At 42.3% G+C, this 13,443-nt stretch overlaps 1 protein-coding gene across 1 annotated transcript in view; it reads right to left on the reverse strand.

Moving 5' to 3' along the window:
• Nucleotides 1–5,791: 5,791 nt before the first annotated feature.
• LOC132099366 (mitogen-activated protein kinase kinase kinase 11) overlaps nt 5,792–13,443 on the reverse strand; it is a 30,831-nt gene continuing 23,179 nt past the window's right edge. The window contains exons 9-10 of the mRNA XM_059505745.1: nt 8,272–8,787; nt 5,792–6,414 (exon numbers count right to left, since the gene is read on the reverse strand). Of these exons, the coding sequence (XP_059361728.1) occupies nt 5,813–6,414; nt 8,272–8,787 (1,118 nt within the window). The 3' untranslated portion in view covers nt 5,792–5,812. The remainder of the gene's footprint in view (nt 6,415–8,271; nt 8,788–13,443) is intronic.

Genomic DNA, 13,443 nt, shown 5'->3' on the forward strand with positions numbered 1-13,443 from the left:
TACTGAGAAAGATTTGATGATTTCTTGGAAATTCTGAGACTTCAGTATGTTACACACATAATCCTTTTAAAATTATACAGTGTATAAAAAGAAGAAAAAGAAGAAAGAAAGGTTTAGCTGAATAAATCTCCAAAAAAGAGCTTGAATGCATCAAATCCTGAAGTCACTGAAAGGACTGCAATGTAATCTCACCTGCTTCATTTAACTATATGCACTTATTTACATATTTTAGTTACATACTTGTGCAAAAACTAGTATACAATACATGATGTCTTTTAGTGCCCTTGTTTGAGGTGTTTGCATTACATAAATGCATCACTCCCTCCCTTTCCAGTGTTTTCCCTCATGCAGTGCCTGGTTTAAATGACGCAGTACATACTGTACAGTATGCAGTAAGTAGTGCACTAGCCTGTGCTGACGTGTAGAGGAGCACGAGTGTGTGTCTGACAGGAAGTGTCCCTTCAACACTTGAAACATCACAGATCACTACTGAGTGCCCTTCGCTACAGACATCTTCAGCACTACACTGCAAATCACATCAAAAGAACAAATGTTCAATTATAGTCATGATTAAACATATTTAAAGGTGTCATATGATGCAATTGAGTGTGATGTGTGACAAGCTCTTGGTGCATGAAGAAGATCTGTGAAGTTGAGAGAGCTATTCTTTATCAAAGTTAAGACTCGTCCACTCCCTCCTAAAACGCCGTGTTTAAACAGCAGATTGTAAAGCAAAATGTGATTGGCTACAGCTAGAACAACGCGCTATGATTGGTCAGTGAGGTGTGGCTGTTAATTAACGGTGGGTGGAGTCACACGTTTGTGAATTGTCAGAAATCACCCCCATATGCTTATGAGGGGACAGACATTTCTAGTGTTGTCTGAAAGATCAAGTGCACTCATTCAATCCCACGATTCAAAGGATGAGTTAGCTTCCAGTGAAGAGGGATCCACTTAGATTGGGTTTGGATGAGTTCCGACTATCTAAATCTATCAGCTTCTAAAAGAAATGCACATTTAAATAGAAAAGAAAATCATATTTTTATAGAAAAACTAGTTTTTGACCATTTTCCATTTTTCTGATTTCTTTCAAGAATCTGTTATGATTTGTATGATTGAAGCGATCTCATGTAATACAACCGTGTTTCACGGTTAGAAGCTAATGTACACCACCGAGGGTTAAACACTGCTTCTCATGCACTGCTTCAGCATCTGAAACACACCACAGTCATCAGATCAGATCAGATCAGAGAAGAGAAGAGTCAGGAGACAGCGCCACCTGCAGGACACACACACACACCCAACACCGGATCATTACAGTAAACATCAGGAGAAACATCACGTGTTCACAGACAAGATCACAACAAACAAAACCTGCATTTACCAGAGTTCTGAATTCCAGTGTAAACTAGATCTGCAGAACAGGTCAGCGTTCGGTTACATTACTAATAAACCGAATGAGTCACCAGCTTTATACATTTATCACCAATAAATCAAGAGCGTTGCAGTCTCACACATTTGAACTAATTACTGCCCATTAAATCAGCAGGTTTATTATACTAACGAGAACTACAACCACAAACAGCAATCAATACTGAAATAAAAGAACTGAACTGAGTTTAGTTTAACTTAATATACTAAAATCAGTTAAATAAAAATTATATACATCAATAAAAACAATATATAATAAAACAAATGTATTCATTAAAAAATGTGATCTAATTTAGCATCTCAATGGAACTAAAATAACACTAGCCATATTGATTCAAGCTCATACGGAGTTATTTACAGTATATGGTGATATATAAACACTGTAAAACTGGATTCGGGAAACAACACTCGATTTTCAGTTTTGCAGTAAATAGCATCGTTTCCCACACTCAGAACAGATGGTGTGAATCCCAAACAGACACAGGTTTAGAGTCGTGTTAAACTTTATTTGGTCTGGCTCCTTTTACAGTCTTTTTCTCTCTTTTATTTTTTTTAAAACCCATTACAATTAGCAAAATAAACATTTACCCTTTAACACAGAAACAAGAAACTCATGGTCGAGCTCACACACACACACAGACACACACACACACACACACACACACACACACACACACACACACACAGACACACACAGACACACACACACACACACACACACACACACTCACACACACACACACACAGACACACACACACACACACACACACACACACACACACACACACACACACACACACACACACACAGACACACACAGACACACACACACACAGGAGTAATGGAGTGATTAGGCCCAGCCCATTGAGAATAACACACACACACACACACACGACAGATGTTATACAGGCTTCTCCAGAACTGAATATATGGCAGTAAGCTTCAATTAAAACATGAATCCTCATCAGTAAGAAGCCTTCCCTCACACAGAAGAGTGTCCCTCAGATCGGCAGGCTTTAGCAGGTAGTGAAGGGTGTACGTCCGTGAGCCTGAGAGTGGAGTGTTTCGGTCAATGAGCGTAAAAGAAGAATTGAGAGGAAAAACTGTTCAGATAATTCTGTTCAATCTGTGACACTGCCCCTCTGCAGCACCCATAACTCCAGTGAAGAACCCAACAAAACCTAAAGATATGTCTAAATATAAAATATAATAAAGCATCCTAATGTGGACGGAGTCTCTGACCCTTCAAATCTCTTGAATCCAGTGTGTTAAAGGCCTCGGTAATAAATATCAATAGCTTGCGATGAGCTTCATTCACTCACAGCGGATGATGATGATGATGATTGTCCATCACAGAACCTGACGTCACCATCATCATCATCCTCTTCATCAGTGATGAGCAGGAGCACCTCGTATCTGTGGAAGCTGCTTTTCACCACACATTAAAACATGACAAGGACAACTGCAACTTTACATCTCACACTTCTGACTCATTGTCAATTTCTCTCTCACAATTGAAAGTTAAAAACTTGCAACTGCAAGTTTATTTCATGCATTTCAGACTTATTTCTCAGAATTTTAACTTTAAAATCTTGCTTTTTTCTTTATATTCTAAGTTTACATCTCATTGACTTTTTATCCCAATTGTGAATTTATATCTCACAATTTCAAGTTCTAAACGTGAGTTCTTAGTTTATTCTTTCTATGCGGAGAATCTCACAAATCTATGGAAACTTGTTTCCACTACAGAGATATAATAAATAAATAAATACATAACAAAAGCTAATTGCAACTTTTTTTCTCACAATTTTGAATTCATATCTCATCATTTTTATGTTTACATCTCGCAATTCTGACATTTTTCCCAACTCAATATCTCCCAATTCCAGACCTTAGTTTTTTGTTGTTGTTGTAATTCTGTGTTATTCAAATCGAGTAACTTTGATGGGATATTTCCATCTGAATTCTGAGTTGGAATCTCACAATTTCATGGAAGCTTGTTTCAGCTACAGAAAAAGTTTTTATCTCACAATTCTGACTTATAAATAAATAAAAATCTTAGAAAAATATAAAGTCAAAAATCGCGAGACATGAACTCAAGAACTCAAAAATGGCAAGATATAGACTCACAACTGTGAGAAAAACAGTCAGAATTGTGAGATAAAAATTCGTAATTAATTAAAAAAAAATTCTGTGGTGAAAATCATTTTTGAAAGCTTGCTTCCACCACAGAATAAAAAATTACGACTTTTTTTTACGACAATTTTTACTTTTTTATCTGACCATTCTACGTTTATATCTCTCAGATGAGACTTAAAGGGATAGTTCACCGAAGAATGATTTACTCACCCTCAAGCCATCATACGTGTATGTGACTTTCACATGAATCCAGTCAAAGTTATATTAAAAAATGATTAAAAACCGTCCAAAAGAAGTCCAATAAAGTGCATCCATCCATCATAAAAAGTGCCTCACACGGCGCTGGGGGGTGAATAAAGACCTCCTGAAGCAAATCAATGCATCTGTGTAAGAAACATGTCCATATTTTAAACTTTATAAAGCGTAATCTCTAGCCTCTGCAACTGTTGTTCGCGTGTTCATTCTGGCAGATCATGCCGTGTGAGGCACTTCTTATGATGGATGGATGCGCTTTATTGGACTTCTTTTGCACTATTGAGAAATAACACCCATTCACTGTCATTATAAAGCTAGGGAGAGCCAGGAGCATTTTTAATATAACTCTGATTGGATTTGTCTGAAAAAAGAAAGTCATATAAACCTACGATAGCTTGACGGTGACTAAATAATGGGGTAGATATATAAATAATGAACTATCCCTTCAAACTCAGACATAAACTATTTTTCAGCTTGTACTGATGAGAAACCGCTGGCGATCTGATGGGAATGAAGGAGAAGAATGACTGTTTGAAAGATCAAACTGGATGGCAATCAGGTTAACACATATTCACACTATTCTAGTTGAGGTTACAGTGCTGATAACTGATGGTTTGCAAAGGTAAATACACCAGATTGGCTCTACGACATTCACAGACTGATCAGTATTTTATGTTCCACTGCTGTATGTAGTTATTACTGCATCAAAAATTGGAAAAAATACACAAAATATCTAAAAACGAGACACTTGAAATAATCTGACATTTGTAAATGTGCTCTGCTCTGCTCTGCAAGCCAAACACCAAAGGAGGCCATTGTTCCTCCCGGAGGACTTTCATTGTTAGGAAACCCTTGAGAGAGGAGAATGTGACCAGCAGGGGGAGCTAGAGCAGACCAGAGTCATTAGATCTCCAATGAAAGAACAGCAGGAGAAAACAAGGAACACGTGTTGACATGAACTGCAGAACATCCTCTCATTACTATAGTTTAAACCGTTCTAGATCAGACGACTAGTCATAGATTATCAATTAACACTGCTCCTAATCGCTTTATCGGTCTTGTTTTCCAGTACAAATATCTTAGCATCCTTAAAGAAACATTTACTTGAGAAGCAAAAAGACTTGAAGATATTAAATCATGTTTTCCGATAAAAAGATCAACATTAATTTAATTTGCTGCTTAAGCAAGAAAGACATTTGGAGTAAGAAACATAAACTTGTTTTCCCTTTGATTTAAGTTTTCTTGCCCTATGAACTGATTTCTTTCTTGTTTTAAGTATAAACTCACTTCATTTTGAGCATTTTCATTGGAAAACAAGACTTTTCAGTTTCCATCTTCAGTAAATGTATTTAGATTGAATATTTCGATATAATGTACTGGAGATCCACCTAAAAGTCTGTCAGAACCTACACTGACAAGCATCATCTCAACGCATTGCCAAAATGTTTTAGCCATTAACAAAATTGAGTGAAGTTTGAGAGATATAAAATGGATTTTTTGGAGGTTTTGGAGGTTTCCGTATTGCTTAACGCTCTTCAGTCCAACATTTGGCGAGCCAACACGATGGTCTCTAAAAAAGGACTTTGTGATTTCATCATTTAGGCTGATCTCCCACAATCTGTGACTCAACAGGTTTAATTTAAGAAAAGTAGCCCACTTCTCCTGCCCAAACACCACCAGCGAGGTCAGCAGAACCTTTCTCGACTCATTCAGGGATGTGTGACGTGAATTATGGAAGGCACAATAACGTAACTTTTGTCGCCTACAGAGACGAATGTAGACTGAAACAAGGAATCATTCTGAAATCATTTGACAATGACTGCATCACTTCTGAGACCAAATAAAGCGATGCAACTAGAGGCCATTAGGACCCTGAGACAGTGCTGGAAGACAGGAAGACCAACCAATCAAGAGAGGAAGACACTGAATGACCCATCAACACACCACCAGTGCTGGGTCAGATCTCCTTGGTTTGTGGGACAGTGTTCAGAACCGGTCGTCTCTGAGCGGCGCTGGGGATCTGAACGGACTGAGGCCGAGGCTCCGGTGAGGATGGACCCTCTCTTTGGGGCCGTCGAGCGGCCGGCTGACACCCATCCAGCTCAGGTCTAAGAGCGGAGAGTCGGCCGGGTTCAGCGGCGCCACCCGCAGGGACAGATTGGGACTGCCATTGGTGGAGCAGGGCGCCGAGCGCGAGGTGGGGAACGGGGCTGAGAAGGGGTCAAAGGTCGAGGCGTGGTCCGAGTTCATGGAAGGGTCGACCCTCAGATTAAAGGGGTCACAGTCCGGGGAAGGGAAGGGGTCACAGTTTGTGAAGGGGTTTGTGGGCGAGGGCTGGTAGGCCAGTCGAGGGCTCGGGGGGCTGCTGATGACCCTCTTGGCGGCCGCTCTGTCCGTCACGCCGGCCGATACGAAGCTCCACGGGTTGATGCGGGGCCGGTTAGGGGACGGACGCGGACGAGGGATGATGTTGACCTCCAGACGCCGGGTTTTAGGGCTCCACAAGCGAGGGTCAGGATACAGGGCGAACGGCAGCAGAGACTTGTCCTCGGCCTCGAACGTGTCCTGACACAGCGGGAGATCCAACACTAGCAGAGAAGACAGAAGAGAATTAGTTACGGGGCGTGAGCAAACAATATTTAGAACCAAAGTTTAAGGCTTAATTAATGGTTCTGACTAGCTGTACAGTGTTAAATGCAATGTTGTTGTGCATATGTTGAAGATGAATTGCACTCTAGGGCTGCAACAACTAATTGATAAAATCGATTATTATCTATAATGAAAATCATCGACAACGATTCTCATTATTGATTATTCGGGTCTGCCCACAGTGCACACAACTGCAGCCAGTCATCAAGTTACAGCACTGAATAACACATATCTATGGACAAAATGCATCTACAAATACCGGAGGAAACCGAATGAGCTCTTGCAGGAAAGGTACATGATCCAAGCTGCCCAAACATGATAAACCTTTATTTTAAGCTTCAAGCTGATGCATTAGTGTAATGGCAGGCACTTTGACAGATATGTGTGTGCATCCTCTGCACAAACAACTTTTAGTTAATGGTCATATCCTTATCTGTAAATGTCTCAAATTCACGCAAACCTTTACATTCTGTCCTGACAGTCTTCGTTAAGTTGAAGTCTTACTGAAAGAGCGTTAAACAGACAAACACAGAGAGGCGAGGGAGACAATATTCAGCACAGAAACATTCACTGTGATGAAATATCTGTTGTTTAACATTTATTTTTAGGTTTAAAAGCCAGTGCGAGTAATTTATGAGAGGAGGAACTGTGAAGAGACAGCAGTGTGTGATTGACTGAATATAAATATCAGGACAAAGAAATGACAGTAACAGTAGTAAGCTATTCTTAATGCTATAATATAATTATTGCTGTTATCTGTGAAAGAAAGGCAGAAACAAAATGTCAAGTGCTTTATAGTGTTTTTAATTCAGATACCCGATTAGTCAAAAGCACATAAACAATGCCAGCAAGCATGTGAGCTGTTATGTGAATAAATACTATTAAGTTCTTTCAGTTCGTTATTTGTCCAAATATTTCAATAACATTTTCAGAATACATTTTTTTGACAGATTCCTGAAATGTGTTTTGTCATATGACAGGTGGTCTAATAAAGTGTTAGGCACAGTATGTTTTCATAGCATCCGTTGGCACAGTTGTTTTAAGGACATTGGGCAGAATGTGGAACTAAACTAGAATAGTATCTCAATGCTAAAATAACACTGGTTATTGGTTATTAACTATAAAATTATTAAAGCGCACATCAACACACGCCTATTATTTTAATTAATAACTTTAAAAATTCAGTGGTCTAATGTCAGTTTTTCTTAATATATTGTCATATTGGTGCATGAATTTGTATTTTTAAATTTATATTTATGCATTTGGCAGATGGTTTTATACAAAGCTGCATTCAAGGTTTAGATTTTGACCAGTAAATGCCTGTCCTGGAAACCGTGACCTTGCCGTTGCGAGCTAAACCGGAAATGCAAATGGAAAACTCCTATTTGTACTGTTACTGTATTTGTATTGTACATTTTTGATCTACTTTCTGTTTAGTCCATCAGATGATGATATACTGTCAAAATGTGCCAATATCAGTCTACAATATCACGTAAATTGGCCACTATATAATTTCTTCAGTGTAAATACATCTAAATGTTGCTTAAGATGCAGCTTCTGTGCCACTTCTACATCATCAAAAATCCCTTTTAACACTTCAAATTTAATCTGTTTGATAATAGCCTTTAGTGTTTTATTATTCTGAATGAATTAACTGATTAAATGTAGGAATTTCACATTAAACACGATGAAAAATTCTAATCTAATAAAAAAAAAGCCAAAAACTGGCCGATATATCGGTCGACCGCTGAAGTACAGATTGCTTTGGAGCAGTCTGTACTGTATAAAGTGCTTACTGAGATGTGATGAGTTGAGTCCGTAGCTGGACCTCCTCCTGCGCTCTCCGCTCTGCTGTGGCACCTCTGCGTCTCCGTTAGCGTGTGCGCTCCAGTGGGGGGCAGTCCTGCGCCCCGGCCGCTCTCTGTCCCGTGGGTTGGGCGGTGGAGGCGTGAGCGGCAGGGGCTTGATCTCGGGCGGCTTCAGTGAGTCCAGAAAGCCTCGAGGCAGTGAGTCTGTGCTGAAGGTGATCAGATCCCCCACCACCTCTGGACCTGGAGAGCGGTCAGGCTCCGGCTCCGGCTCCGGCTCCGGCTCCGGCTCCAGGGTGGACAGCTGTGTCCGTGAGGAGACCCGCGGCGGCGGTGTGGGCGGGAGCTGCGGCTCCAGACAGTGACCCAGAGCCACAGACGCCAGCAGGGCGGCGCTGCTGAGCAGAGCGCGGTGTGTGCTCTTCCCCAGACAGACCGGCCCGGACTGATCCGGTTTGGGAGAACTGCACGGAGACAAGCCACCTTCCTCACTCTCTGAGCCCTCTGACAGACACACATAGATACAGAAGTCAGAAACAAACATTATATATGAAGATTTGATATGATTCTAAAATAAGCCAGACACTGATATATTGTCAGTTACTAATTTATTTGTGTTTGAGTGAGTGTGTGTGTGAGTGAGTGTGTGTTTGAGTGAGTGAGTGAGTGTGTGTTTGAGTGAGTGAGTGAGTGAGTGTGTGAGTGAGTGTGTGAGTGAGTGAGTGTGTGAGTGAGTGTTTGAGTGAGTGAGTGAGTGTGTGTTTGAGTGAGTGAGTGAGTGAGTGAGTGTTTGAGTGAGTGAGTGACTGTTTGGGTGAGTGAGTGTTTGAGTGAGTGAGTGAGTGAGTGAGTGAGTGTTTGAGTGAGTGAGTGAGTGTGTGTTTGAGTGAGTGAGTGAGTGAGTGTTTGAGTGAGTGAGTGAGTGTTTGAGTGAGTGAGTGAGTGTGTGTTTGAGTGAGTGAGTGAGTGTGTGTTTGAGTGAGTGAGTGAGTGTTTGAGAGAGTGAGTGAGTGAGTGTGTGTTTGAGTGAGTGAGTCAGTGAGTGTCTGTTTGTTTGAGTGAGTGAGTGAGTGAGTGTGTGTTTGAGTGAGTGTGTGTTTGAGTGAGTGAGTGAGTGTGTGTTTGAGTGAGTGAGTGAGTGAGTGTGTGTTTGAGTGAGTGAGTGAGTGAGTGAGTGTGTGTTTGAGTGAGTGAGTGAGTGAGTGTGTGTTTGAGTGAGTGAGTGAGTGAGTGTGTGTTTGAGTGAGTGAGTGAGTGAGTGTGTGTTTGAGTGAGTGAGTGTGTGTTTGAGTGAGTGAGTGAGTGAGTGTGTGTTTGAGTGAGTGAGTGAGTGAGTGTGTGTGTTTGAGTGAGTGAGTGTGTGTTTGAGTGAGTGAGTGTTTGAGTGAGTGAGTGAGTGAGTGAGTGTGTGTTTGAGTGAGTGAGTGAGTGAGTGTGTGTTTGAGTGAGTGAGTGAGTGAGTGAGTGAGTGTTTGAGTGAGTGAGTGAGTGTTTGAGTGAGTGAGTGAGTGTGTGTTTGAGTGAGTGAGTGAGTGAGTGTGTGTTTGAGTGAGTGAGTGAGTGTGTGTTTGAGTGAGTGAGTGAGTGAGTGTGTGTTTGAGTGAGTGAGTCAGTGAGTGTCTGTTTGTTTGAGTGAGTGAGTGAGTGTGTGTTTGAGTGAGTGAGTGAGTGAGTGTGTGTTTGACTGAGTGAGTGAGTGAGTGTGTGTTTGAGTGAGTGAGTGAGTGAGTGAGTGTGTTTGAGTGAGTGAGTGAGTGAGTGAGTGTGTGTTTGAGTGAGTGAGTGTGTGTTTGAGTGAGTGAGTGAGTGAGTGAGTGTGTGTTTGAGTGAGTGAGTGAGTGTGTGTTTGAGTGAGTGAGTGAGTGAGTGTGTGTTTGAGTGAGTGAGTGAGTGTGTGTTTGAGTGAGTGAGTGAGTGAGTGTGTGTTTGAGTGAGTGAGTGAGTGAGTGAGTGTGTGTTTGAGTGAGTGAGTGAGTGAGTGAGTGTGTGTTTGAGTGAGTGAGTGAGTGAGTGTGTGTTTGAGTGAGTGAGTGAGTGTGTTTGAGTGAGTGAGTGAGTGAGTGTGTGAGTGTGTGTTTGAGTGAGTGAGTGAGTGTGTGTTTGAGTGAGTGAGTGAGTGAGTGTGTGAGTGTGTGTTTGAGTGAGTGAGTGAGTGTGTGTTTGAGTGAGTGAGTGAGTGTGTGTTTGAGTGAGTGAGTGAGTGAGTGTTTGAGTGAGTGAGTGAGTGTTTGAGTGAGTGAGTGAGTGTGTGTTTGAGTGAGTGAGTGAGTGTGTGTTTGAGTGAGTGAGTGTGTGTTTGAGTGAGTGAGTGTGTGTTTGAGTGAGTGAGTCAGTGAGTGTCTGTTTGTTTGAGTGAGTGAGTGAGTGAGTGTGTGTTTGAGTGTGAGTGAGTGAGTGTGTGTTTGAGTGAGTGAGTGAGTGAGTGTGTGTTTGAGTGAGTGAGTGAGTGTGTGTTTGAGTGAGTGAGTGAGTGAGTGAGTGAGTGTGTGTTTGAGTGAGTGAGTGTGTGTTTGAGTGAGTGAGTGAGTGTGTGTTTGAGTGAGTGAGTGAGTGAGTGTGTGTTTGAGTGAGTGAGTGAGTGTGTGTTTGAGTGAGTGAGTGTGTGTTTGAGTGAGTGAGTGAGTGTGTGTTTGAGTGAGTGAGTGAGTGAGTGTGTGTTTGAGTGAGTGAGTGAGTGAGTGAGTGTGTGTTTGAGTGAGTGAGTGAGTGAGTGTGTTTGAGTGAGTGAGTGAGTGAGTGTGTGAGTGTGTGTTTGAGTGAGTGAGTGAGTGTGTGTTTGAGTGAGTGAGTGTGTGTTTGAGTGAGTGAGTCAGTGAGTGTCTGTTTGTTTGAGTGAGTGAGTGAGTGTGTGTTTGAGTGTGAGTGAGTGAGTGTGTGTTTGAGTGAGTGAGTGAGTGAGTGTGTGTTTGAGTGAGTGAGTGAGTGTGTGTTTGAGTGAGTGAGTGAGTGAGTGTGTGTTTGAGTGAGTGAGTGTGTGTTTGAGTGAGTGAGTGAGTGTGTGTTTGAGTGAGTGAGTGAGTGAGTGTGTGTTTGAGTGAGTGAGTGAGTGTGTGTTTGAGTGAGTGAGTGTGTGTTTGAGTGAGTGAGTGAGTGTGTGTTTGAGTGAGTGAGTGAGTGAGTGAGTGAGTGTGTGTTTGAGTGAGTGAGTGAGTGAGTGAGTGTGTGTTTGAGTGAGTGAGTGAGTGAGTGAGTGTGTTTGAGTGAGTGAGTGTGTTTGAGTGAGTGAGTGAGTGAGTGTGTGAGTGTGTGTTTGAGTGAGTGAGTGAGTGTGTGTTTGAGTGAGTGAGTGAGTGTGTGTTTGAGTGAGTGAGTGAGTGTGTGTTTGAGTGAGTGAGTGAGTGAGTGTGTGAGTGTGTGTTTGAGTGAGTGAGTGAGTGTGTGAGTGAGTGAGTGTGTGTTTGAGTGAGTGAGCGAGTGTGTGTTTGAGTGAGTGAGTGTGTGTTTGAGTGAGTGAGTGAGTGAGTGTGTGTTTGAGTGAGTGAGTGAGTGAGTGTGTGTTTGAGTGAGTGAGTGAGTGTGTGAGTGTGTGTTTGAGTGAGTGAGTGAGTGAGTGAGTGAGTGTGTGAGTGAGTGAGTGTGTGTTTGAGTGAGTGAGTGAGTGAGTAAGTGAGTGAGTGTGTGTTTGAGTGAGTGAGCGAGTGTGTGTTTGAGTGAGTGAGTGTGTGTTTGAGTGAGTGAGTGAGTGAGTGTGTTTGAGTGAGTGAGTGAGTGAGTGAGTGTGTGTTTGAGTGAGTGAGTGAGTGAGTGTGTTTGAGTGAGTGAGTGAGTGAGTGTGTGAGTGAGTGAGTGTGTGAGTGTGTGTTTGAGTGAGTGAGTGAGTGAGTGAGTGTGTGTTTGAGTGAGTGAGTGAGTGAGTGAGTGTGTGTTTGAGTGAGTGAGTGAGTGAGTGTGTGTTTGAGTGAGTGAGTGAGTGAGTGTGTGTTTGAGTGAGTGAGTGAGTGAGTGTGTGTTTGAGTGAGTGAGTGAGTGAGTGAGTGTGTGTTTGAGTGAGTGAGTGAGTGAGTGAGTGTGTGAGTGAGTGAGTGTGTGAGTGTGTGTGTTTGAGTGAGTGAGTGAGTGAGTGAGTGAGTGAGTGAGTGAGTGTGTGAGTGAGTGAGTGTGTGTGTGTGTTTGAGTGAGTGAGTGAGTGAGTGAGTGTGTGAGTGAGTGAGTGTGTGTTTGAGTGAGTGAGTGAGTGAGTGTGTGTTTGAGTGAGTGAGTGAGTGAGTGTGTGTTTGAGTGAGTGAGTGAGTGAGTGTGTGTTTGAGTGAGTGAGTGAGTGAGTGAGTGAGTGAGTGTGTGTTTGAGTGAGTGAGTGAGTGAGTGTGTGTTTGAGTGAGTGAGTGAGTGAGTGAGTGAGTGAGTGTGTGTTTGAGTGAGTGAGTGTGTGTTTGAGTGAGTGAGTGAGTGTGTGTTTGAGTGAGTGAGTGAGTGAGTGTGTTTGAGTGAGTGTGTGAGTGAGTGAGTGAGTGAGTGAGTGTGTGTTTGAGTGAGTGAGTGAGTGTGTGTTTGAGTGAGTGAGTGTGTGTTTGAGTGAGTGAGTGAGTGAGTGAGTGTGTGTTTGAGTGAGTGAGTGAGTGTGTGTTTGAGTGAGTGAGTGAGTGAGTAAGTGAGTGTGTGTTTGAGTGAGTGAGTGAGTGAGTGTGTTTGAGTGAGTGAGTGAGTGTGTGTTTGAGTGAGTGAGTGAGTGTGTTTGAGTGAGTGAGTGAGTGAGTGTGTGTTTGAGTGAGTGAGTGAGTGAGTGTGTGTTTGAGTGAGTGAGTGAGTGAGTGAGTGTGTGTTTGAGTGAGTGATTGAGTGTGTGTTTGAGTGAGTGAGTGATTGAGTGTGTGTTTGAGTGAGTGAGTGAGTGAGTGAGTGTGTGTTTGAGTGAGTGAGTGAGTGTGTGTTTGAGTGAGTGAGTGTGTGTTTGAGTGAGTGAGTGTGTGTTTGAGTGAGTGAGTGAGTGAGTGAGTGTATGAGTGTGTGTTTGAGTGAGTGAGTGAGTGAGTGTGTTTGAGTGAGTGAGTGAGTGTGTGTTTGAGTGAGGGAGTGAGTGTGTGTTTGAGTGAGGGAGTGAGTGTGTCAGTGTGTGTTTGAGTGAGTGAGTGAGTGTGTGTTTGAGTGAGTGAGTGAGTGTGTGAGTGAGTGAGTGAGTGTGTGAGTGTGTGTTTGAGTGAGTGAGTAAGTGTGTGTTTGAGT

This window comes from Carassius carassius, chromosome 2, assembly GCF_963082965.1.
Source record: "Carassius carassius chromosome 2, fCarCar2.1, whole genome shotgun sequence".
Classification (NCBI taxonomy): Eukaryota; Metazoa; Chordata; class Actinopteri; order Cypriniformes; family Cyprinidae; genus Carassius; species Carassius carassius.